The 26,882-nt window shown below is 51.0% G+C and overlaps 1 protein-coding gene across 1 annotated transcript in view; it reads right to left on the bottom strand.

Annotated features, from left to right (window-relative positions):
• jag1b (jagged canonical Notch ligand 1b) overlaps window positions 1-24,334 on the bottom strand; it is a 35,639-nt gene extending 11,305 nt beyond the window's left edge. Inside the window, exons 1-17 of the mRNA XM_056291260.1 lie at window positions 24,045-24,334; window positions 23,360-23,665; window positions 16,910-16,961; window positions 13,388-13,645; window positions 12,791-12,851; window positions 10,055-10,185; window positions 9,811-9,930; window positions 8,365-8,478; window positions 7,099-7,212; window positions 6,899-7,012; window positions 6,370-6,416; window positions 5,731-5,904; window positions 4,674-4,824; window positions 3,613-3,777; window positions 3,372-3,485; window positions 3,134-3,247; window positions 2,824-2,937 (exon numbers count right to left, since the gene is read on the bottom strand). Of these exons, the coding sequence (XP_056147235.1) occupies window positions 2,824-2,937; window positions 3,134-3,247; window positions 3,372-3,485; window positions 3,613-3,777; window positions 4,674-4,824; window positions 5,731-5,904; window positions 6,370-6,416; window positions 6,899-7,012; window positions 7,099-7,212; window positions 8,365-8,478; window positions 9,811-9,930; window positions 10,055-10,185; window positions 12,791-12,851; window positions 13,388-13,645; window positions 16,910-16,961; window positions 23,360-23,665; window positions 24,045-24,101 (2,206 nt within the window). The 5' untranslated portion in view covers window positions 24,102-24,334. The remainder of the gene's footprint in view (window positions 1-2,823; window positions 2,938-3,133; window positions 3,248-3,371; window positions 3,486-3,612; window positions 3,778-4,673; window positions 4,825-5,730; window positions 5,905-6,369; window positions 6,417-6,898; window positions 7,013-7,098; window positions 7,213-8,364; window positions 8,479-9,810; window positions 9,931-10,054; window positions 10,186-12,790; window positions 12,852-13,387; window positions 13,646-16,909; window positions 16,962-23,359; window positions 23,666-24,044) is intronic.
• Between the last annotated feature and the right edge of the window lie 2,548 nt (window positions 24,335-26,882).

Below are 26,882 nucleotides of genomic sequence, written 5' to 3'. Positions count from 1 at the left end.
CCCGAGCGCTGCACGGCGGCTACCCACTGCGTCCTAGCTACACAGCTAGGATGGGTTAAATGCAGAGCATAATTTCCCTACAGGGATCAATAAAGTATCTAAAATAAACAATTGGAGATGAAATAGAAACCATAGGATCGTTTTGTTTGACAAATTTCATCCAAATTGTTGTTGCTCTCCCTGAGGCCCTGAGGTTTGAGTTGTTCCTTGACCGACGCGAGGGTCTAAGGACCGGATGTTGTGTTGCTGTAAAGCCCCTTGAGGCAAATTTGGGATATTGGACTACACAAATAAAACCGACTTGACTCATCAAAGTAGCAAACCTTTTGCCGATACAACAGCCAGACATACCCGCGGCATTCTTCCTACAACGCACGTCAAATATTTTTCAGGAAGTTCTTCCCAACGCTGTCGCAGGAGTTCCCACAGATGTGTTGCACTTGTAGGTTTGCTTTGCTTTTCCCCTTCTGTCCAGTTCATCCCAAACCAGCTCGATGGGGTTTAAGACTGGAGACCGTACTGGCCAGTCTATGATGTAAATCCTCCCGTCTTCTTCTTTTCTTCTAAGATAGTTCTGACATAGCCTGGGGGTAAGTTTTGGGTCATTATCTTGCTGTAGCACGAACCCCTGACCACCCTGGTGTAGATTAAAGGGTACTGCACGGTGCTGCAAAAATGCTGTGGTAGCCTTACTGGTTCTGGGTTCCAGTCACTCTGTACAAGTTGCCAACTCTGGATCAGCGAAAGAGCCCCAGACCATCACTCTTCCTCTTCCATGCTTGACAGGTGGTGTCCCACACTGAGGAACTATCCTTTCGCCTAGTCGATGGCGTACAAAAATCCTGCGCGATGAACCGAAGATTTCAAATTTGGATTAACTGGTCCGTAAGACCTCCTTCCAGTCTTCAGTGGTCCACTGGCAGTGCTTCATGGCCCACGCAAAGCCTCTTTTTCCTTTATTGTAATCTTAGCGATGGCTTTTTGCACTTTGTTCGTCTTGGGAGAGAGATCCCTCCTCTGTTGCTCTCCCTGAGGATTCTTCCTTTTTTTATCTCCCTGTTGAAGGTTCTTTTTTAGGGAGTTGTTCCTTATCCGAGACGAGGGTCTGAGGACAGGATGTTGTGTTGCTGTAAAGCCCCCTGAGGCTAATTTGTGATACTGGGCTGTACAAATAAAATTGGCTCAACTCCCCCCTCCCCCTTTTTTTTTTCTTATCCCCGATTGCATCCGGCCAATTACCCCACTCCCCGAGCTGTCGCTGCTCCGACCCCCTCTGCCGATCCGGGGAGGGCTGCAGACTATTGCATGCCTCCTCCGATACATGTGGAGTCGCCGGCCGCTTCTTTTCACCTGACAGTGAGAAGTTTCACCAGGGGGACGTAGCGCGTGGGAGGCTAACGCTATTCCCCCCAGTTCACCCTCCCCGCCTGAACAGGCGCCCCGACCGACCAGAGGAGGCGCTAGTGCAGCGACCAGGACACATACCCACATCCGGCTTCCCAACCGCAGACACGGCCATGTCTGTAGGGACGCCCGACGAAGCCGGAGGCAACACCGGGATTCGAACCGGCGGTCCCCGTGTTGGTAGGCAACGGAATAGACCGCCACCCGCACGCCCCGTTTGACGTTTTTTTTTTACCACCACTCAACCTGTCAAACCTGCGCTCGACGTCTTTTCTTCACGGCTGAGGCAGACTAGCTTACTGACCAGGGCTAAGCTGTGCCTGAAGCGGTTGTCCTGTGCGCCACCCATCACCGTAGCTGTTGGCTCTCAGAAACGTGTCTTCCGATTCTGCTGCGGCTTTGGATCTGCCAAGACCTCTTCCTGTCAGTTTCCTCCAGTTTCCAGGTGCCTTTTGACGGTGTAGGAAACTGCACTCTGACACCTTGGCTTTGAAATGTCTCTGAAGGAAAGACCTACACTTTTAAGGGTTACAATGGCCTGTCTGTCTTCCTGTTAATCGCCATTATGATAGGAATATATACCATTATGATAGGAATATATACCATTATGATAGGAATATATACCATTATGATAGGAATATATACCATTATGATAGGAATATATACCATTATGATAGGAATACATACCATTATTATAGGAATATATACCATTATGATAGGAATATAAACCACTATGATAGGAATACATACCATTATGATAGGAATATAAACCATTATGATAGGAATATATACCATTATGATAGGTATATATACCATTATGATAGGAATATAGCATTTCCTACAGGGGAATACTGTCCACATAACACTTCACAGGGCATAATAACAGTCTTTCCCAACACGGCCTCTATACTGACAGAGGGTTTGTAAGTAACCAACCAAAGTTGGGACACTTGTGGGAACTGTTTGCATCCACATTCACGGCTTAATTTACTTCCAATGCTGCAGAACAGCTGTAAGTTGTTAACCCATTACTTCCTGAAAAAGCCCCCGTTTTATAGCTCTGAAATTTACGTTATTTTTCAGTTTCTGGCAACCTAAACTTTTTTCTTTTTTTTTTAACCTCCAGTAGTTTATTGCCTACTTTTGTACCATTTCAGGTTATTCACTGGACTTGTACTGCTTACATGTCAATAAAAACTGGAAAAATGGAGGTATTCCAAAACTTTTGACCGGCAGTAGACACACACACACACACACACATATCTAGATATATATATATATGGTCATGGGATGCTGGAGCCTATCCTAGCAGTCATTGGGCGGCAGGCGGGGAGACACCCTGGACAGGCCGCCAGGCTATCACAGGGCCGGCCGACACACACACACACACACACACACACAACGTTCTTTGTGACTCACCGATGTTACATGTCGTACCCTCCCACCCAGGGGAGCACTTGCACTGGAAGGTGTCTCCCTCGTCGTGGCAGGTGCCTCCGTTGTTACAGGTGGCCTCGTCGCACTGGCTCTCACCTGCAGGGACCATGTAAATATATCAGGGGTTGCTCTTACCGTGTGTACACAAGCACTCACGCACACACACACACACACACACACACACAACTGTATAGGGCATGGGGTGATTACACAGCCGAAAGCACACATCTTGAGCCTGCACACACAGACCACACAGGCGAGACGACTGCAGAAGGGAGAAAGGGGCTCTTACGAGAGTGGCAGGTCTTTCCCTTCCAGCCATTCTTGCACTCGCAAAAGAAATCGGTCACCAGGTCGCGGCACGTCCCTCCGTTGTGACAGGGGTTGGTGCTGCAGTCGTCGATGTCTGGTGAGACGACGTGGACAGAGAAAGTTGACTTATGCGCGGCGCTCAAAATGCAAATGACCTACCAGGCGATGTTTTCAGGCACGACACGCCGGGCGCGTGGCGAGGGGGAAACAACACTCACTGATCTCGCAGTGGTCCCCTTCCCAGCCGTCTCCACAGATGCACTGGTACACGCTGACTTTGTCGATGCAGGTGCCGCCATTATGGCACGGGTTGCTCTCACAGTCGTTGATGTCTGGGGGCAAAAGACCTTACGTTAGCTGCGCCGGGGGAGGTTTTTAAAGGCGACTACCACGGGTACGAGCATTAACATGTTGCGTTTGGGTCGAATGGCAGGGCTTGTGTGCGAGTGCGCGTCTTACTCTCGTGGCAGTAGGTGCCTCTGAAGCCCTCCTGGCACTCGCAGCTGAACTGGCCTCCGGCTTGGCTCCGGCAGCGGCCGTGGGGCCCGCACACATTGGATGAAATGTAGCGCTCGCCACCAGGCGTGCTGTTAGAGGCCACAGCGACCGTGCAGCTGTCAATCACTGCAACGCGGAGGAGAGGAGACATCCGCAGGTTCAGACAGCCATAAGAAACAATGGCTCGTCAGCAAAACAGCTGTCAGTGAACAACAACTTCGGACCACAAACACGGTTTGTACCGCTTTCAAGCTGTTGGGGTTTTTTTCCTCTCTCTCTCTTTTTTTTTTTTTTCTTTCTTCAAATCACCGAGTTGAGTCAATGGAAAACGAGCCGTTTTCAAAAATGTGATGGAAAAATTGAATAATAGAGGTAACAGCGATAAGCTCTTGTGCTTTCATAAGCAATTCAGAGTGATCATTTTCACTCTTTGCCGAAATCCCCCCCCCCCCCCCCGTTTCCCCCTGTCTGATCCAGTTAGGAGCACGGGATGAATTCGCTCCCCTGTAATCGCTCTATTCCTGCCAAGAAAGGAGAGAATCCCAAAGTCTACGGTATCTGGCTCGGTGGTTGGTCCACACACACACAGGCGTAAAATGTGCACATGCGTTGAGACGGGAGGTGGGTGTGTGTGTGTGTGTGGGGGGGGGGGGAGATTTAGCACACCGAAACGTTACTAAGAACACACACGGCGCTATCAACCATTTGACAGATTTTCGGGGAATTCAGAGGAGACGAGACCCGTTGGAAAAGCTTCACGGCGGGGAGAGGGGGCACCCATTTAGGGAGCAACACTCAGAACGGCCTACGCCGGCCGCGGCGCTCCAGCGCGTGAAAAGCGAAACTTACATATTGCTCCTGCGGGAAACGTGTGGGCAAAGCGTTCAGGCGAACGGCGGAGCCTCGCCTTTATATAAGCACTTCGCCGTAGCACGCAACACGGATCACTTTACGGAGAGCTTTCTGGAAAAAGACAAAAGAGGAGTGGAAGCGAGTGGGATTTTTGGAGGCGGGACACCTACCTTTGCACGTGGTGGTGCGACAGTGGTCTTTGAGGTGAGAGCAGTTCTTGCCCTCGTAGTCCTCCGGACAGGCGCAGTAGTAGTCCGTGGCCAAGTTGAAGCAGGACGCTCCGTTCTGACACGGGTTGGGGAGGCAGTAATCGATATCCAGCTGAGGCAGAGGGGTATTGAATAGAGAGAGAGCGGTGAACTTGATAGCTGACATAGTTTCTGCTACACTAAACAGAGCACAGCCCGCAGCATCCTCCCTGCAGGCCGTGCCAGGAAACAGCACACGCACAGTACTCCCAAGAAAAGGGGGGAAAAATAAGGCAAAGACATAGGAGCCGTCCTCCGAGTCTGGGCTTCAGCGCTGAGGAATGTATGCCGCTGCAAGCCAGGAGCAGCTTCAACAAAGCAATCCCTTTTAAAGGAGGATTGTGGGACAAAAGCCATTTAAGAGGGTGGGGCAGGAAAGCTTTATAGCAAACTAAAAGACACAACAGTGCTGGCAGAGGAGAAGGGGACAAGAGCAGAAGATGCTAAAGGATAGCAGGGCGGACTGTTTGTGTGACGGCGTCCAAGTATTGGTGTTTTGTGTGCAGGGCGGCGGTGGGGGTAATATTTATTTATTTATTTTTAAACCCCCCCCCCCTCCTTTTGGTCTCAATTGTAGTTGGCCAATTACCCCACTTTTCCTAGCCGTCCCCGTTGCTGCTCCACCTCCTCTGCCGATCCGAGGAGGGCTGCAGACTACCACAGCAGCCGCTTCTTTTCACCTGACAGTGAGGAGTTTCACCAGGGGGACGTAGCGCGTGGGAGGATGACGCTGTTCCCCCCAGTTCCCCCTCCCCCCCGAACAGGCGCCCCGACTGACCAGAGGAGACGCTAGTGCAGCGACCAGGACACATACCCACATCCCATTTCCCACCTGCAGACACGGCCAATTGTGCCTGTAGGGATGCCGGACCAAGCCGGGGGTAACACGGGGATTCGAACAGGCGATCCCTGTGTTGGTAGGCAACGGAATAGACCGCTACGCCACCCGGACGCCCCTGTAATTTTTGCTTTGTCTCACCTGGCAGAGTTGTCCTGAGAAGCCGGCCAGACACAGGCACTGGAATCCATTGACCTCGTCCTGACAGCGCCCGCCGTTCAGACAGGGGGCGCTCGCACACTCATCGATGTCTCTCTCGCAGTGCTCTCCAGCAAAGCCAGGTGGACACATGCAGCGGTAGCCGTTGACCAAGTCCTGGGGAAAAAAACAAAAAGCGCTAACTTGCAGGGCGGAGTTCAGACGATGGCTGTCAAGCTGGCGGGAGACGGAAGGGCATAGAGGCTGAGCGAGCGGGGGACGGACAAGTTTGAGGGAACATTATCACAGCTCCACAATCATTTTGACGCATTTTCCTGGCACTGGCTCAACACAATAATGTTTAGCGTAACTCAATCCAGCGTGGTCAAGGAACTTCTGTGGCCCTCCCTTAGAAACCCTCTGAACCCACTCCCCCCAGATTTGATTTCAGAGAGGAATTCCACAACAATTCCACTGTTGGTTTGGAGAGAACAGTTTACAGCAGCTATTTATAAAACCACTTTAAATGGCTGGGGGTTAGACATGAAACAGGAACAAAAGGCAAACTAAGTAAATAAACAAGCTGGCAAAGAAAATGGTAATAACAGAGAAGTAGACAGATAGCTTTAACACAACATGTACCTTGCAAGTTCCCCCATTCTGGCACTGGTCCTTGCAGTCGTTTATGTCTGAGGGGGGAAGCAAATCTCAATATTAGTTCCTAACAGGATACACATTTGAGCTAAATAGTGCATCCCAAATAAGCAATTCTGTCGCTCAAGTTTGCCATGGTGGGGGAGCTTTAGAAAACTTTGCAGGATTAAGAAAACATTCTGCTTCAGATAATACGGGTACACAGCGACTGCAACGGGGTATTGAGCAACACTGTCTGCGAGCGCTGCCAAGTGAAACTAGTGTTGGAACCACTTCTCGCCAGTGCTAATCACCATTGCCTTGGCCACACACAGACCCCAACAATGATAGAATAGGATCATTTACACTGCAAAATGGGGGAAACTCCAGTCCAGCTTAAGCCTCTGCCCTCGTATTTTAGCTATGCCGTGGTCTCTACAGGGAGAAGGTGTGTGCGAGAGGGTGAACGAGTGAGGGAGCGATGCTAGTCTTGACAGGTGTCCCACTGCACAGCTGCGGCTGACAGCAATCGACTCACTGGTGTCGCAGTTCTGCCCCATCCAACCAGGTAGGCACTCGCAGAAGTATCCGCCAATCAGGTTGCGGCAGGAGTTGGCGTTGACACAAGGCTTGCTATCGCACTCGTTGGCATCTGTGGGGCGAGAGGGGCATTGTCGGTGACACGAGCATGCACGGATGCAACGCGAAGGCGTGACGTGACGAGAGACTGAGGCTCACCTATCAAACAAGTCTTGCCTGTCCACTGTGGAGGACAGTGACACTTGTAACCATTGACCAAGTCCTGGCAGGTACCGCCATGATTACAAGGATTTGGAGTGCACTCATCAACATCTGTGAGGGAGAGAGAAAACAAATTACTTGGCATTATTTTTTGCAAGTACATTCACATTTTCTTATTTAGCAGACACTTTCAATGCTTTTACTTTTAGCCCTTGGCTAACGGGTCGGACCCTTTAGTCGACTGGTTAGCGCAGTCGCCCGTGGTGCAGGCGAACCAGGTTTGCGTCCTGGCTGCGGCGGTTCCCGGCTGCCTCCTAAATTCGCTACATTGGCGTCAGAAGTGGGATGGTGAGACCGTGAGGCCACCGGAAGCGCGTGCGCCCAGAGGCGTGAGGGAGGCTAGCCCTTGGCTAACAGGTTGGACCCTTTGGTTGACTGGTTAGCGCAGTCACCTGTTGTGCGGGCGACCCGGGCTCGCATCCCGGCTGCAGCGGTCCCTGGCTGCCCCCTGAATTCGCTACATTGTTACTGACACTTTCACTGGTTGTAAAAAGTGTCACTTTGCAGTGACTCATGAGAAAGTCACCAATAAGTCGATATAACCCCCCTGACAAACTACTGGTATCTTAAAACACAAAGTGGTAACCATGTCACGGCCAAGAGTGCAGTTATGCAACAGGTGGCTTACTGGCAGTGACGTGAGTAATAGCAGATCCAAATTAAGCTGGACATTATTGTGCTCCATTCTATTCGACAGTGTCTTATTATAGAGGTTTGTTTTGATATTCGTCTCCGAGGCAGAGATCTGCTGATCTGGAGCAAGTATCTATGCTCGCATCGTGGATGCTTTTAGTACCAATGACTCATCGTAATTCCTCTCTGAGGAAAACCCACAGCGCAAAAAAGTGAGCACTCCCAAAAAGCTGCGGTATAATTTGCACCCTACCAATGGTGACGAGAGTAAAGTAGTGGGAGATTCAAATTACAATTTAGCTGGACAACGAGTATAACAGTCACGCTTAGAGACCATCGATGGATCGAGGTGGGCCAGGAAACTTTCTTGAACAAAGCGAGTCTGTAGCTGTGATGGAAGATAGGAGCTCATTCCACCATTTCGTGGCCAGGTGAGAGACTTAGCACTCGGCCCTTTTCAAATGAGCATACCAGAGTTTCAACAAAGACAGTAAAGCAGGAGTGTACATGTTTAAATGGATTTGCAGGTAGACAGTCATGTTTTATTTGCACATTCTACATCTATCTTACTGATGGTACAGGAGGGGCCACTCCACCCTGGGGCACATTGACATTCATATCCTTGACTGGTCTCTGCACAGTTCCCCCCGTTGGAACATGGATTGGACAGACAGGCGTGTTCCGCTGCAAAGAGGACCACAGTTTTAGAAGTAGGGCAACATTTTTGTGCATATCTTCCTGAGTGCTTTTTTGTCCTTTCTTTCAGTGCTTTGGGTTACTCAGGTGGGAGCCGTTGACCCTCGTCCCTCCAAAATTCTCTCCCCCTGGGACCACCATAATTGTCAGCAGAGCAAAACCTGGGGGCAGACTCCCCCCCCCCCAACAACCACCGTCACCTACCCCACACCTCCCCCCTTACAAGCCTGCTCAAATCCCTGTCTCACTCTCATTACCCGCCCGTCGGACCACACCGCCAGGAAATCATCTTTCATGCTAAGTTGACCCAACCAATGCACCGTGACTCCCCCCCTCCCCCCCGCCCGACTCCCCGCCATTCTTCAACTGAGCGGCGGCACAAGATGAGAGAGTGGCGGGGGGGGGTGAGGGGTGAGGGGAGAGGGGAGGCCATGGAGTGTCTCTTTTGTGGTCGAGTTAAGGATGAGTGGGTCCCAAATGAATCAAAAATGAATGATTCACTGGGAGAATAACTAGGCAGTTGGAGGTGACCAGTGGATAGCTCTTGGTATGCCGGAGGGAGGAGGGGATCGGAGGGAGAGGATGCAGGGGTGCACTCGGGGGCCTCTCGGCTACAATAGGTCTGACGTATCCGTAGTCTGTGGACCTCCTGTTACGAAGGGCACGGTTTCCTGACATCTCTGCAGTTAAGCTGTCAGCACCCTGCGAGCCTCAGATTTAATGAGGAAAAAACCATCATCTCCATGTAAGTGTTCCCAGCAGCTGAACTTTCGCACCACACCCATCTGTCTTGAGTGTCTGAGGAGCTGAGGGACGACCAACCTTTGCAGATCAAACCACTAGATTACCTGACGTGGGGGCCATTCAGCCAGGGTGGAAACAGATTAGGGACAAGTTACCACCTCCTCTGATTACAAATTCCAGTCACCCCCTGACCTTTCTTTCTGGCAACCCACCAAGACCACATCCTCTCCTTCCCCACTCATCGCTGCTGCTGGCCTGATGATGAAACCAATTTAAGGCCACGTTTTGTATCATACTAAAAATAATAAATCAGGAATTCTGCGTGGTTACTCGACTCCGTTTGGTCTTTGTCAAATTGTGAAAAATCAGCAGATTCGGCGATTACAGCGCTTGGCATAAATCGCACTCTAAACCTGTCTGCAATGAAGGGAGATGACACGTAATGCATGTTGACAGCTGTGAGAAAAGAAAAAAAAAGGATCTCATGAATCACAAATCAAACTTCCCGTCATAGCTGGGAACAATTTGGCAGTTAAAGTGAATCAAGCATGTGTTGCTAAAGTCTGAGGGACTCACCTCTTTCGCAGTTTGCTCCCGAGTAACCCTCCGCACAGGAGCACTGGTATTTGTCGGGCCCCGTGTTGATGCACGTCCCTCCGTTCAGGCACGGCTGGTGAGTGCCGCAGAAGTTCAGATCTGACGAAAGGCGAACATTTGACAGAGGTTTACTTTGTTGGGACATAAATCCCGACAGAGGCAGACAGGTGAACTAACTCAAGTGATTAAGACAGAAAGAAAAACAAGGGCGAGCAAGTCAAACCTTTATCGCAAAGATGGCCGCCCCAGTTGGTGTCACACAGGCACTGCCAGGGCTCCACACACGTCCCATGCACACAGCCAGGGTGGGGGATGCACTTGTCACAGTACTGGCCCTGCCAGCCATAAAGGCACCTGCAAAGCAAATGACAGCCATTGGATGCTAAACCTCAGAAAGTGATTATTCTAAATAACTATCATATCACACACACACACATGCACTCGTGCACACACACACACACACGAAAATCCCGAGCAACAGTTAATTTCTTTCATGACTAATCTAGTGATAATCTCAATTTAATGAACTACACATTAGCATAGACAGCGTGGAGCTGCACAAGTGAAAAAACAAAGAGGCAGTATTCTTGCCCTCACAGCTAGGCTACTTCTTAAAGACCACAAATGAATCTTAAGTAGCGAGCATGTTTACGCAACAGCTTCTCAACAATACTTGGGGGCAAAAAAAACAGACAAGTATTTAGCGTTTTACCAAACAAAAAAACAAAACACTAAATTACGGTTCCAATGGGACCTTTAGCACGGCTAACATTAGCATGCGGCCAGACGTTCTTTGTAAGAACACTGTGCCTGTGGCTTGGCAGTAGCAATTGCCCTGCAGGAGGAGCGTTCAGCCTCCTCTCTGCCGTTACTGAGAACGCAAGCGGCGCTCCTCCGAAAATCTCCACCTCCCCCCCCCCCCCCCCCCGTGAGTCGGGTCAGGCCTGTGCCCCGGGGGCCGAGGGGAGGAGAGTGCCATCTAACCGCGGATCATTAAAGGCCCATCATTACGCCGATAAAAGCTGAATTTCTTTTTCCTGGGCTTCACAGTTTAGGAAGGCAGTCGGGTCCTCTGCCCCGGCTGATAACTCGAGCCTCTTTTAAAAAGTGGCCAAGTGGCAATCTGGTGCTCCGCCGGAGCCAAGTGACAGGAAAGCCAGCTACCCTCCGGGGAAACGATGCGCTGATTAGCCCCGAGAAACGGACGCACTGTAAAAATAAACGCGGTGGTTAAGCAAACCTTGGGTCTGTGATTAAAGGGTCTATTCTTAAAAAAAAAAAAAAAAAAAGAAATGTGCTAATTCTCTCCATGAGAAAGCCGAGCGAGACTCCCCCCGTGGGATCCGGATCGTCGCCGGCTCTTCACGCAGCCAAACTGCTGAGGACATTTTGCAGCCTCTGTTAGCACATAAAGTTTTCCAGCTCTGGGCACAGAAGCCAACTACGTTTTGCCCCTTTTTGGTGAACTAGTGGTCTTATGACAACGCAGGCTACTGGGGGTGTCTTGTCCTGTAGGTGCACTGTTGCTGTATAAGTGCACCGTAGTTGGATGAAACCCAGAGCATAACTAAAGACATAGTAATACTCCAGGCTGAGATGCCCGGGAGGGCAATATGGACAAAACCAAATATCATGACAGTTTTGGACCAAATACCTCAACGTCGATATTGTGATGATAATGTGGGAATGACTATTGGTCCTTTCACAAAGCATTCATGCAATCAGATTTTTGATAAATAATCATCAGCAACGCCTCTATAAAACCTGATTCGGTAAAGGTAAATAACAGAAGAGCTACAACAGTCTGGCAAGTTCAGGAAATTACATCAATTTACAGTAACGCAGCCCTTAAAACAAGAAAAAGACAACGCTTAAGCCATATTATGATATTACAATATCCAAAATCCCAGACGGCACCCAGTCTCATATCACGATATCGATATAATACTGGTATATTGCCCCGCGCTAATGCCCGGAGGAGGGTTAGTTGTGACAGCGCTGACATGAGCTTATTGACAGAGGCAAGGCTCTAGCCTGCAGCGGGTTGTGCTGCGTCAGACAGACTGTACTACACCTCTGTTATGCACAACTACATTTTTTTTTTTTATGAGATTGCTGGCAAAGTTCTTCTAAACATAATACTGCTACGCCTGTGCAAAGGCGAAGGCAGTTCAACCTCCTGCTCTGCCTATGGCCACATAAGCACCAATAAGATCTCACACGCTTGAGAAAACCATAGCGCCTGAACCGTAAAAAGTATCTGGTCATCTATGTGCTTGACTTGAGACCCAACTAGTCCACCGAAGGCTACCAAACCCCTGAGCTCCGGGGAGAGTCCAACACAGCAGGGCCTCCTCCAGGATGAGGACATGATTGCTTTTGCTTTAGGAACAACTGCACACAATGCCCTTGCTCCGATATCCATCTGCGCCTGGCTTTCCCTCCGGCTGTGTTCAAAAACAGCATTAGGAAACCATTAGCAACACAAACAGTGCACTTTAAGGCTCATCCAAGAGTTACACACAATTTGACTGATATAGTCTGCCTCGTTAGTGGGAACGCACAGACGACATTTCCAACACGGTCTGGAGGATTTAGCTCTCCCCCGCTTTCATCAGCTTCGCCCTTCCAAGCCAGCGGGGCCAGGTCGGCAAAGCAGCCGAGACACTCAATATGCATTTCTGTTAGCGCCTTATTTCCAATAGTTGGCTGATACGAAGCATGTGTGGGGAAAAAAATATTGTTGACACAACCTGTGCTCGGACATGACCTGTGCATGACTGAACAGGCCACTTGGCATGTGGTTCCATTATAAGCCCAGGCACTTTAGCAAAGTTCACTTCAGACTCTACACAGAAGCCCTGGGACATTTCACATGATAAAACCTTGTCACGCAATAAATCACAGGCCCATGAGCAACACATCAAAGTGGAGAGTCGAGGTATCCTCGATAACTTACTTGCAGCCGCCTGGCTCTTTACACGATCCGTGCTCCGTGCTGCAGCCTTGTCGACAAATAGCTGAAGGGAGAAGGGGGGAAAAAAAAAAACATTTTTTTTTTTACTTGTCCGGTAACCCGATTCACATGCACATTACCACATTTAAAGTTAATTACGCTATCAGTGAATTACTGTGTTCGTTTAGTTCTGTCAGAACGAACATCCATGAGAAACGAGACAGCCTGTGCTGCACCCCAATACGCCGAGTTCCATATCTAATGAAGTAGAAAAGACACAAACGGTGCCTGGGACTGCGTCCAAGATCTCCAGGAGATAAGGGTAAAATTTCTGGTTAGAAGCCATAGCAGCACTAAAATGAAAAGCCCCTTTGTGTGTTCGACTTGAGAAAAACACAGCCCAAGTCCACTCGCTGTCCGTGTTGCCGTTCCAAATAGTATATCGGTGGGACAGAGGTTCTAGTCTTTCCTCTAGAACTTCTAGTCAAGAGGAACGCTGGGCCGTCTTAGGCAGCGCCTTTGCACTTTATTCCCACTTATCTCCCAGAAATGCGCTCGACGCCACCGGGCGCCTGACGCCGTAAATTAAGAGGGGCCTACCGGTGTTGCAATCGGGTCCGGACCAGCCCTCTAGACAGGTCTTGTTGCCGTTGTAGTCACAGGTGTAGTGTCCGAAGAACTCGTCCCTGGGTCTGCAGAACTTGTTGCAACCAAAGCCGTAGTAGTGTTCGTCGCAGCTCACCCGGATCTGGTACTCAAACTGGGCTACGGGCCCGTTGTGGGTCAGCCTCTGCCACTGGGGGCTGGGGTTGATCATGCCGGAATGAGAGGCTTTCTCTATCAGCTGCCCGTCGGCACCTAGACACCAGTTCAAACACATCAGTGCGCGTGGCAAATCTCAGGTATTCGTCACACATTTGTATCGGCGGTCGGATAATACGGCGCGTGCTCTTATGGGCTCGCGCCGAAACATTCTTCCCTGGCTTCGACGTCAAGACTAGACGATACGGTGGGAAACCCGAAAAAATGCCTCAAAAAAAAAAACAAAAAAAAAAACCCTGACACAAATTGGAGAAGACTCGCAGACTGCAGATGATATGTAATTAAGAGACGTGTGAGGAGGAAATGCAGGAAAAATGAAGCGCTCGTCTGTAATGAGTACTGTCGACTGCTGTCTCATTTCTCATGCTCCGTCTCTTCCCAGTGGGTTTCTGCCTCTCAGGTTTACAGCTTTAGAGCATTACCGGCCCCAGATGCTGCCCTCTCCATCTGCTTGAGCGAGGACAGAACCACATCCACCATAAATTACAGCGTGAGGACACCGAACGCCACAATCCCCGCTGGGAAGCCTGCCAGTGCGCCGTCAGCACTTTCCCCCCCCCCTCCCTCGCTCACCGTCTTTCTCACATACATTCATGTACAAACAACAGTCAAAGGTCTAGAGCCAAGTCCCCCCCCTCCTCCCCCCCTCCTTCCTTTTGTACACCCGTTTACAAGTATACGTCCGCACCTCGGTTTTGCAGCGTAGGAGCAGCCTACACGTTGACGGCGCAGTCCTTGAGAAGGCTGCGAAACGAGAAAACACAACGGCGCTCTCCGCCTTTTTTTCCTTCGCCATGTCAAACAGGCGAGGTCACGGGTCTGTCGCAGGGGCAAGGACCAGCCTGGGAGCCAAGGGCTGTAATGAGCTTTGCACACAGAGCAAACAGACTCGTGCTGAGCAAACACACAGCAGCTCGGCCCAAAACTTCATTCCCGCTGCACTGTGCACACACGCACGCCGCCGACACACAAGACCTGGACCTTATAACACCGCCTGCACAGCTCCACACACACACACACAAACACACAAAATGCGGGCTCAGTCCTCGCTATTGACGTCTAAATCTTCACCTGGGAGCGAATGAAAAACGTGTCAGGGCTATTTATTTACGTCTGCCCGGCGGAGCTCAGGTGGATGACCGCCGGGCGAGTTGCTCCTCTGTGAGGTATGACGCAACGCGGCCCGCTGGAAAATGGCCGCCGTCGTTTATTTACTACCCCCGTAGATGAGAGAGAGGGGGGGGGGGGCGCGCTGAAATCACAGCGCGCGGCAACATTTCACAGTAGTCTGGAACCCGCGGCTCGGCCGTGTGGCATTTCTCTACCGGCCACCGGCCTGCGGTGTCCGGGGTGGCACGTCTTTACTACCTGCCGCCTGGCTCGGCGCTCGCCATAAATCAAGACAAGGGGGAGCTTCATAACCGCCGCGCCACGATACCGGGGCCTACCCGGTCAGACGGACGGGGAAAGCGCTGCGGCGCTCGGGCGGGAGTGTGAAAGGGGATTTAGATTTGGTGATGGTTCAAAACGCAACATATTTAATTAAAATCTTTGATCAGAAGAAGAACGGGGACACACATCGGCTTTCCAAAGCGCCTCCGGAGCCGGGCTCCAGAGATACCAGGTCAAGCTAACCGAGTCCTGCGCTAGCCTGGCGCAGCTCAGAGGGGCTTAGCCAGCATGGAGTGTGTACATTCAGGGGGCTTTTCACACCACTGCCCTAATAGCTCTCTGGGGAGCGGCAAATACAGCAGAAAAGACCGAAACCTCATTGACCTCAAACAGACCTGGATAAACAAGCCCGGTATAAGGCGGAGAGGTACGTCCTAGCTAGCCTCAACTGGAATCACCGCCGCTGCCCTCCGATCTAACCACCGACCAGCAGGAATCCAAAACCATAAACGGCACTGCCCAGACTTACCAGTCAAGGGTACAGATGTGAGCCGCTACGGCTATGAAACTCACAGCGTGTCTCTAATGCGAGACACGCTCGCAACACGAGAGAGGAGCATCATCTTGCAGACCGACCCTCGACAGGCCCGCCACGCTCACCTCCACGCGGGCCATCGTAACTACGCAGCGTAGAGCCCTACAGCGGCTCTGAGCCCGGTCTGCGGCCCACCTGTACAACCTATATGAGGTAACTTTAACCCACCGTTGACATAGCTCAGAGGGCTCGGCGCTGCATTGTAACTGGAACCAGGTCGCATTACTGGGCCGGGCGGCCGGATGAACTCTGTGTTTCACGCCTCAGTGACAGTGAGGGAGTGTGACCCTGACCCTGGCTAGCAGCACCTGCCATCAGTCAATCCACCAAATGAAAACATTTTCGCAGGGGGGCCAGCGTGGCCTCCTGGGTACGATGCGCTCCTCTCCTCCCCTTTACCTCCCTCTTTCCCGCTCCGTAAATACTTCCTTCTCCCCGCCGGCAGCTTTTACCCTCTCCAGCGGCATTTCCGTCAAGCCGGTTTTCGCAAAATTTTGACGTTTCGATTGGGAAAGGGCTGAATGGAAACACCAAAATTGCGCGAAAAATAAAAGTTTATACACTCGCTTGAGTGGCTTTTTGGTTTTACCAGAATAAAAATAAAGAGCTCAAGCTCTAAATGGCTGATGGAAATGCATCTGCCGAATAAAAAGAAAAGAAATGCGACTAGAATCTAATCACATAATCAGCTTTTTCTTCATCTTAACCGGTCCATCTTCGTCGAGGGTGTTGGATTATGGATATGGAACAACATTAAAACTACGCTCACGGTTTTATTCGCTTTAACCAGTGGTCACCAACCCTGCTCCTGGAGAGCTACCGTCCTGCCGCTTTTCACTCCAACCCTAACCGACTACCTACTGACCAAGACCTTGATGAAGTGAATCAGGTGCGTCCGATTCGGGTTGGAGTGAAAACCCGGCCGGACGGCAGCGCTCCAGGAGTAGGCTTGGTGACCACTGGACAGTTCTGACTGAAACGAAACCAATTCGCATTTTGTTTTTGCGACTTTTGGAAAAGCTCGCTAAAAACTTGCTTGAAAAGTGAATGGAAACATCATGCCTTCTCTCCCTCTCTCCTTCCCTCTCCCTCCCTTCCTCTCTCCTCCATCTCCCTGGTTACCGGCATCTGTCAGCAAGCCTTCTTAAAAACACACGGGGCCATGTGGAAGGGCTTCAGGAAGGATAAACTTCCTTTTTTGACCTTCAACACACCTCCCAAAAGTTACCCTGTGGGAAGAGGGGAGAGGGAAGGGGGGGGGAAGGGGGCGAGAGACGGAGAAAGACTTAAAAAAAAAAAGTTGAGATACTCACCACCGGTTTCATTGCTGAAGTCCAAGGCTTCCACTATCAAAGTGTAGGACCTCTGTGGAGCAAGAGAGGGGATAGAAAGCAGTGTTAGCGACCACCACCAACACAATAAAAGGCCAAGAGCATCAAACACCATGACAACGTTGTGGTTAAAATGATGTTCAGGGTGAAATTTAAGGGATGAGCACTTTGTGTTAAAAAAAAAAACCTTTATATTGAGAACCACGACAGAACAGCAGTACCTCATACGGGATTTCTACGAATCTTTGGGACCGAGATAAAATATCCCGTGACCGGGCGGGACGGTAGGGTTATAACCCCGTCCACCGGTACTTTTGAAAGTGCTCGTCACGAAAGTGACCATTTGGGGTATAAATCCTCAACACTTATCTCTGGACTTTTTCCAAAGTGCGCTTTGCTTATTTTTCAGTTACGTCGACTTCAGAGCCATTTTTATTTTCTCGAGCCGCTCAGGTTTTCCTTTTTCCATGACCTTTGGAGCCCGCCTAATTAAGCTCCATCTCCTTCTCATCGAGTTAATTTACAGCGAGACCTACAGCAGAAGCTGGCGACAGCCAACTTACAACAATGGTACCACTGATCTGCTTAAGAGCGGATAAGACCCGCGGTTGTTACGAGGTCTGTGCACGGCTCAGATTAGGATGACAGACGCATGGGAAGGGGTCCTGTCTCGTTCCACGCCGACACAGCGGGAGGGCGTCTGACGCGCCAAAACTGGTGTGGCGGAGCGGGGTTGCAGAGAACAGCGACGTGAAAGAAGAAAAAAAAAAAAATAAAAATACAGAGGAAAAAAAGTTGCATCTAATCCCCTATATCCCAGTCGTAACTCGTCATATGGACCAAGATCATCTTCCTCCTCCTGACCAGCTTCTCCTCTTCCTGGGTGCTGGCTTGACACATGGGTGCAATGCTAAAAAGGCAGGACAGCGAATATTCCCAGTCATTTGAGAAAGCTAACAACCGTTTCTCTTTTTTTTTGCACACATCGCAAAATCATGCCAAATTCATAGGCCGCACACCTGTTCGGGCGTACCGTTCAAAAAGGCTCGCAGGCGGCGAGCTTTGACGTGGAGTCGAGAAACGGGGGGCAGGGGGAAAAGCAGTGCCAAAGTCGCAAAGCAGTGGAAAGGTACGGGTGGACGGTGCGCTTGTGTGTGTGTGGAGGAGAGGGGGATGGGTGGATGGGGTGGGGTGGGGGAGCTGAGAGGAAAATAATAGAAAGGGAGAGAAGCTCAGCCTTTGACTGGTACAATCGGGCGAGGTTTGCACAGGGGGGTTTGCCTCCGGAGGGGCCTGTCTAGATTTCAGCGAGCCTGAAACGCTTTGTCTGATTCGGGGTCAGTAGCGCTCACACCAGTATCGGTTTACACAGCCGCAGTGCCCTGTGCCACAGCCACGGTGGGATAGACGCTGTTGTGTATAAGCGAGAGAGAGAGAGAGACAGGGAGAGCGAGAGAGAGAGAGACAGGCAGAGCGAGAGAGAGAGACAGGCAGAGCGAGAGAGAGAGACAGGGAGAGCGAGAGAGAGAGACAGGGAGAGCGAGAGAGAGAGACAGGCAGAGCGAGAGAGAGAGACAGGGAGAGCGAGAGAGAGAGACAGGCAGAGCGAGAGAGAGAGACAGGGAGAGCGAGAGAGAGACAGGGAGAGCGAGAGAGAGAGACAGGGAGAGCGAGACACAGAGCGAGAGTAACTGTGAGAAAGTGTAATCTGCTTACAGTGCTCGAGCATCTCCTGGAGACACCTACTCGTTACATTCACACACACGCTCGCCCCCGAGAGCAGAGCTCAGGGGCGTTTTGGAAATTCAAACACGCCAAACTACCGCCGCCGTGGGCCTCCGCAGATACCTCGGCGTTAACGGCCCGGCAAGATTTGCCCTTTTCCACCTGCCAACTTAAAAATAAATTATTTTCTCACGCGCCGCCGTCTTACTAGCGGTGGCTAATTAGCGTATTACCCGTCTGATTTGGCGCCAGTATTGCACCACGGTTTCTGTGCCGGTTCCGCAAAACGGCATTCGGTTTCACAGATTGTCGCGGTGAGTCAACACAAAAAGCCCAAAAGTGAATTAGTTGGCGTTGTGAAAACCACACAGCTGCTACCAAAAACCATCCATCTCGCAGGGGTAGGCCCGGGCCCCCCCCCCCCCTCGCTACTTAGCGCTGACCTTTAAGGGACTGAATAGGATTTAATCCAGTTTTGTCGCTGCCCACCTCCTACTTTCACCCTCCATAAATAAAGACAAGACAAGAGGCGAGGGTCTCGGCAACAGGCGTGAACTGGATAATTTTAGATCTGAAAAGCTCGTGGAGGCGGTGAGCTCATCCTGAACATGTGGGAAGCTGACTGTAGGGTCACACGTGGTCAGGGGCGCATCATCACTGTGTCACACTTTGATAGTACTCGGCCACGCAAGCGGTGACTCTATAATAGTCATAAGGCGTGGTGAAGTGTGGGAGAAAAAAAGAGTCTAGTAATCCTTAAGCTGCAAAGAAATATTTGTTCACTGGGAAAATCAGGAGTGCCATCTGATTTCTGCCAGTTTAAAATTAACACTTAATCCCCAACCCTCATCGACTTAATGCAGAAATACCTACTTGCACCTCATTTTGACTGGGGCCATAACTCGTCAGGAAGGTCGAAAATCACTTTTTGGGACGGCTCGTTTTCAGAAAAGCTTAGGAATTGCTATGAGGTCATTGCCAGAGGTTTTGAAAAAGCAGCAACAATATGGGAAAACACACTAATCCATTATGCACTTTGGACATGCCTATGCACGGAAACTATTGCAGCAGCGTCAGCGTCATCCTTGGCCAATCCTCCCATGTTGCACGATCCAGTCCACACCACCATATAGGAGGGTTCAACGATTAGTAACAAGTCCAAAAAAAATGCAACTACTTTGCTAAAAGGAGTTAAAAGCCAATAACGGGCTGATAAACAAGGTCAAACTTTTGCTTTCTTGTGGGGGGGGGGCGGGGGGGTGTTAACAAGATCTGTATTAGGTGACCCTACTGTGAGCGTGCTGGGGCACCGTCATGGTCAGAGATGAAGAAATCTCACCGCTGATGGGATATCTAATTGCTTTCGGAGTGCGATACTGCAGACCTCCCCAGTCCTAACACTACATAACTCCTCAGCAGTTGCTGGCATGGAGTTGTCTGCCACTGGCAGGTTCACTTTTCCCAGGCTCCCAGCTGACTCACAACTTCTTTGAACTATCAAATACACACACACATGCACGCGCACGTGCGTGCACACACACACACACACACACCCAAGTCAAATAAGTGTGGCCATATGTCTCTTTATCTCCCCTGGCCGTCCAGACATCGTCTAACAAACAGACAGCGATTGATAAAGTCCACATCATGCCAACTTGCCAGAGAACACTGCTGGGACCACTTTCTAGGGGAATTTGCCCAGTGTGCACGCAGACGGGGCTGCAGCATTGATTAGAAATGGAGCAAACCGATTTACTATTCCCAGAGTATTCCAGAGGAATAAATGAGAGGAATGTCTCCCCGACCAATGGGCAAAAACAAACCAGGGAAGCCGAAGGCCGGGGCGAAGGCACGGCCCGGCAGACTAGAGATACCTGGCCTAGGTCTCGCCTCGGCGGAGAGGGAACGTAAACGGCGCAGTTGAAAGGATGTTGACCTACTGTATCAGTTTTCCTGAGTCAATCACTTAAAACGGTATCAACGTGAGATCTTTACATTGTGACACACCCTGTTTGCCAAAAAAGACTCGACCCCGAGTCACGAAAAGAAAACGTGTATGATCTCTCAAAGCCGGCGCGCTGATAAGACCGAGAGGAAGTAGGCAAACACATTGTTTGCCCAGAGATCGTCATCAAAACACGAGTTGGAGATAGGATGTTTTTACATTTCCAAAAAAAAAAAAAAAAACTTTAATGCATTTTGGCATTTCAAAGAGGCCCACGGCAGAACTTTTCCCTGACTAAAACCGTGTAGGGCTGGATAAGGTGGGGGGGGGAAGGCGAGGGGAGACAGTTTTCTCTCTTTCACTTGAGTAATTTGCACTTAACTGCCACATCAGAGCAGACTATATAAAGCAAACATGTCATTACTCCCAGAGCCGCCGGCGGTTCTTCCCCTCAAGGCTGAGCTGACTATTGTTCAACATCTCACCTGACCCCCAGTTCTCAGACCCCTCCAACTAGTCATCAATCACTCCCATGTTGACACGTCCCAGGTCTCGAGATATGCCAGATTTGTGTTACGCTGAAGATATGAAAACACAGCCATGGCAAAACTCAAACTACAATAAAATACTACTGCCAAAACAGCCAAGCATCCAAGAGTGAGGCAAGAGATTGCTCAAGAGGGGAACTAGAACAAACAGATCTATCATGAAGTGAGCAGACTAGTGCTTATAAAAGTCAATCACGAATCCTGGAACGGCACACCGACTCGGCCCGACCGGAAAGAAAGAAACCCTAGTTTGAAAGCGCCGTCCACGGTGAAGGCTCGTCACCATCAAATGTGCTGAGGTGGCCGTCGAGAGAAGTAAGGTCAGGGATTAGCCGAAAACCAACTTCATCACTGCTGAGTCTACTGCAACTGCTTCCTGTTGCTTGCCCTGTGCTGGCATTATATCTGCACGGCCTCCATTATGTTCTCTAATCCCCACTGTAGTCAGTGAGGGCAAGCCATTGTCCCTGCTTGATAAGCTGTGAGGGCCTGCTTCAGACTGGGTGGCTGGGCCAACAATTTTCTGTGGAATATACGCATAAAAGTGTCTGCGGAGGCTATCGGCTATACAGAACCCGGGGAATCCGTAATGAGCGGTGTGCTCAATCCAAAAAAAAAAAACTGCTATGTATTCAAGCTAAACGTGGCCAGGCTGCAACTTTCCGATGGACGCCTCGCTCATCCCCTACCTGATCTGAGCACATGTGTGCAGCCTCATTAAGTGAAGCAGTTACAGTGGGTGGCAAGGTTAAAGTGATGAAATGCCTGGGGTCCAACCGAGCGTGATTTAAACAAAGCCCTAGGTCTGGACAAGAGGCCAACTCCATGCAGTTCTCAAGAGAGGATGAAGGGGGTGGGGGGGGGCAAAAAAAAAATGTTCATGAACTCAAAGTACCCAACAACCCAATTGCCCCACACCGCCATCTGTCCACAACAGCCAATCAACTCGTGAACAGGACAAAGAGTGATATCATACCTGACGATTGTTAGTGTGCAGTGGAGGAAAACACTTGAAGCGAAGGATCGGATACTCCAGCAAGTGCCTATGCCCTGCCAAATGGGATAGTAACTCCCACCCCCCCCCCCCCAAGTTTCATTACAGTTATGTGGAAGCTTCGTTTCGTTTACTTGTAAGCTGCAAACCAAACACGCACAGAAACCAGGACATTTGGCCCCATGTAAAAGTGGCTAGACTGAAGTCTGACCAGTCTGCAAAACCCCCACATGACCTTATGTTTATTTTGTTTGGCCAGCCTAAAATGTCTCAGAAATACTTCTAATCTCAAGGGGCTCCGGTCAGCTATGGCTGACATAGGCCATGTGTCACTAAAATTGTCAGTCAAACCCTAAAAAGAAAAGAAAAGAAGAAAAAGAAAACAGAGCACACTTCTTGCTAATCTGCTGGGCGGATCACCCACTGGCACAGCTACAACACAACGGGACGAGAGGGCAAAATGGAGCTCGCGCTGCCGGTCGTTACATCCTTAGGAGGTGGAGGGTCCTAAGCGGACGCATCCTCCAGGTGATGACAAGAGGGGCGCCGCGCGGATCGAGGTAAAAAACATAGCGTATTTGTAATTGGGACACGTGCATACCGGTGGACTGCGCTTTCCTACCCACCAGGCACGGAGGAGGAGGAGGAGGAGGAGGAGGAGGAGGACCCCGTGGCCGCTGTTCTGGCCGATCTCGGACGTGCTCCAGCAAATGAAATCATCTCGTAACAGACCCGCGGCTCAACATTCCCACGAGGCCCGGCAACGCTATGCGTTTACTCTGCGAGGAGGCGACGGGGCTCGGGGGGTGGGCAAGGGTGGGCTTTCGCCCGGGAGTGGGCGCAGGGAACGCGGCGGAGCCGTGTCCGACCGCAGCTTCGCGGGAGTTTATTAACGAGCGCCGGCGGGAATTACGGGGCTCGGGCAAACCCAAAGGAGGCGCACACCTGCACCTAGTTAATTGGCCTGCGTAATGAGGGGACCGCGGGGGTCTTTTTTTCTGAAAGGACAATTCATGAAGGGCTGCCTATCAAGAGGCTCTGACAGAGGGAGAGGGGGGGGAGAGAAAGGGGGGAGAGGGAGAGAGATTCATTCTTTGTTTGGCTGTTTTCTCTTTCGGGGAATGACGGACGGCGTAATTGCACAGAATGGGCCCCACGCGGGTCGGCGTCCCCCCCCCCTTTTTTTTGGGGTGGGGGGGGTGGGGTTCGGCGGAGCTTACCGGCCAGGCAAAGCTGAAGGGCAGTACTATCCTGGACCGTTCGCTCCTGGCGGCGCTCTTCGGCGCAAACGTATTCCCTCCGAGGACCGGCGTGGACCCCGTCCCGAAGCTGCAGGGCCCCGCGGCGGAGACCCGAGACTGGTATTCCTTCAGGCAAACTTTGAAAAACGTGTCGCACTCGTCCCGCGCGCATCTGCGATCCGCCGCGTCCCGCGAGCCGTCGCAGCACGCGCCGCTCAGCAGCTCCCCGTTCGCGTTGTGCATCGACAAGATCTGCAACTCGAATTGTCCCGATCCCTCCGACACCTGTTGGGGGGAGGTGGGGGGGGGAGGGGAGGGAGGAGAGAGAGAGAGAAAAAAAAAACAAGTGAATTAGAAACTTTTCACGTTGACGACGGAGAGAAACATCGCCAAAAAAAAAAAAAGGGGTGCAATAACGCGCCGCGCAGCCTGCGCCGAAAGCCTCCACCGACTCGCTTTGTTGTCGTCGAGCGACGCAAAGCGCCCGGCGGGGACCGGCCGCTCCGCAACGCCACGGTTCTCTGCACGGCCAAGCGCGGCTACGTATGTAACGTTAAAGCACGCCCGTGCGGCGCTCGACGCCAGATAAGACGTAAAGGAAAGTGAACGCCTGCAAGTTGCGCGGATATACTTTATTACCCCCACACCACTGCAATCCACATACCTTCGCCAGGAAGCAGAGTAAAAAGGCAGCAACGGCTGAGACCCGTCTCAGAATCATGCCTCCGCACTTGGTGGGCGCCGCTCGCTTGGTAGTTAGTCGTCTGGCCGAAGCACGGCGCAAATGTCGTCCTCCGATTTAAACATGCACGGCGTGGGGAAACCAACGCTTTTTGACGGGGCACGGATTCCGGAGTCGTAGAATGCCTCTCGTCCCTCGTATCTCCTCGGTCTCAAGGAAACCTTCGTTTCTTCTCGTTTGATTATCCGACAGTTTCCACTTGTGAAACGACCCCCCCAAAAAAAAAAGCCTACACAGTAGCCATGCGGCAGCCAAGCCCACAACTGACTGCTGGTGCGGAGTGGATCTAAGCTCGACAAGTTCAACGCGGAGGGCGTGGCCGCACGGCGCCGCTCATTAATATTCACCAGGGGGGCGGGAAGAAGGGGCGGAGACGCCCCGCCCCCGCTTTGATACGTTCGGAGTATCATAAACTCAAGATGGCTTATTACGGTTTTGGAGAGGACGCCGTAAATCATCCGCGCCGCGAAACGACCTCTCGTCGAGGCCAACGGCTGAGTCGAGGGCACTTCAGCCGACGAGCGGCATGGCGCGTATCTTTTCCCGCTGCACGCGCACCTTGATAAAGGCACGTGGAAATCCAGAGGTAGAAGTCCTTAAATATCTGAATATTTTTTTTGGCATTTTTGGGCAAGCAAAAAAAAGAAAGAAAGTGAATCCAACGACGAACAAATGACACTCAGAGTTCCAAAAAAAAAATCCTCACGAAAACGCAGGGGGGTGCACACAACAGTGCCCCAGGGTGGCAGCCCTGCAGGTTTAATGCCTCTCTCTGCACCGGGCTCACTTTATTTAGTTTGGAATCTGGGGCTATTTTCTGCGAGTCGGTCTCAGATTTAGGGCCATGCATGACCCCGGCAGAGAGACCGAATCCACCCCTGTTGACCACAGTTAAAGGTTAAACCCCGTGTTCACTGAAGCGGTGGGGCAGATATTTGACTGACTGTCGAAAGATTGCGTGTTGCCCTAATATCATTTTCTGCCCTCTGGTGTCGAGGGGCAAATGTGCTCAGGTGAATCGCCAGAAGAGCATAATGGTGAAGAGTGGATCAGTGACTAGGCTCAACACACGCACGCGCACGCGCACACGCACACACACGCACACACACCAGGGTATGGGAACCTGCCAGCCCCTGCAGCCTGTAGTTAGTGATTCTAGGGACCAATTACACAGGTCACTCAAAGGGTCACAATCGAGGAGGCGCTGCGAGGAGATTTTTCATTGCAGGGCCGCCCATATCAATCAGTAACCACGTTTCACAATCACACTTTATATGAGTGTTTTACGAGTGTGTCACACATGTCTCAGCTGTAGGAGTTTCCACCGGATAAGCGGAAATGTCTCACATTTTAACGCCGTTAAAGCAGAAAAAAAGAAAAGAAAAGAAAAAGCAACTCCCCTGTGACCGAGTTCTGTTTCGCTGCTTTATCTGCAGAGGCAAAGCACCGGCCTTATCTTATCTCCGGTTTAGGTTTCTCAGTCACACGGGGAGAGAGAGCGTACGGTAGCTTCTGCCGTGGTTGCACCGCCTCTCTCCGCTCAAACAAGCGTCTGACCTGAAAGACCCGTTTTCGCTCGGTTCTGTTGTCCCCGTGTAACGTGCACTCGACCGGGCCTTTTTTGGAATTGTTTTCCCCGTCTCGTTTGTTGTTTCAGACATCCAAAGAGCAGAGACTTGTTGACCGTTGCTTGCCAAGTTTTTTTTTTTTTTTTTTCCCTCTTCACTCTAAAGGCAATCTGCTTTGACGCCATCAGAACTTGCCGGCTGCTAACAAAACATGTTGGCATGAACTTGTCAACCCATCTCCCTAAATCTCTGCTGTCAGTATGCTGATGCCGGGCTCGCCGTGGCTGAAACTTGGGAGACGACGGGTACGGCGTTCCTCCTCGACCGCTTCCGTCACTCAACCCAGAGACGTATCAGGTTGCAGACTTCACTGAAAGGTTCTTTCTCTCCGTAATAAGGGTTAATTGGGGAGCTTTTTAACCCTCCAGAAACTTCGGTTCCTTGGCCTGATTGGCTTAGCCAGAAGTGAGGTTGTGCTAAGAGGGTTTCAGACAGACGTCCGTGCCTCCAAGACTGCCCCACAGGTGACGCTTGTGTGGGAACGGGGAAATTTGGGAAGAGTGGTGGTCATTAACTTCTATCGAAGGAGTATGTAAGAGACTACATTAATGGCACCGGAGAGCTGATCTAGTAGAGTGATGTCCATCCATCCATCCATCCATCCATCTATTATCCAAGCTGCTCATCCCAATCGGGGTCGCGGGGATGCTGGAGCCTATCCCAGCAGGTATTGGGCAGCAGGCCGGGAGACACCCTGGACAGGCCGCCAGGCCATCACAGGGCCCACCCACACACATGCACACCTAGGGACCATTTAGTACGGCCGAGTCACCTGACCTACATGTCTTTGGACTGTGGGAGGAAACCGGAGCACCCGGAGGAACCCATGCAGACAGGGGGAGAACATGCAAACTCCACACAGAGGACGACCCGGGACGACCCACCAAGGCTGGACGACCCCGGGGCTCGAACCCAGGACCTTCTTGATGTGAGGCGACCGCGCTAACCACTGCGCCGCCGTGCCGCCTGCAACTATATCTAGAGAAAGCAAAAAAAAAGAAAGAAGAGATAATTAGCATCTGAGATTTAGCACCACTGTGACTTTAAACTGCAAAAATATCGCTTGTCCGCTGCTCGATTTACACATTTACATGCGATGTGCATGATTATGGTACACATTTTAGAGATCATG

Source organism: Lampris incognitus, chromosome 13 (genome assembly GCF_029633865.1).
Source record: "Lampris incognitus isolate fLamInc1 chromosome 13, fLamInc1.hap2, whole genome shotgun sequence".
NCBI classification, from domain to species: Eukaryota; Metazoa; Chordata; class Actinopteri; order Lampriformes; family Lampridae; genus Lampris; species Lampris incognitus.
This window is presented reverse-complemented; position numbering and strand designations above follow the sequence as displayed.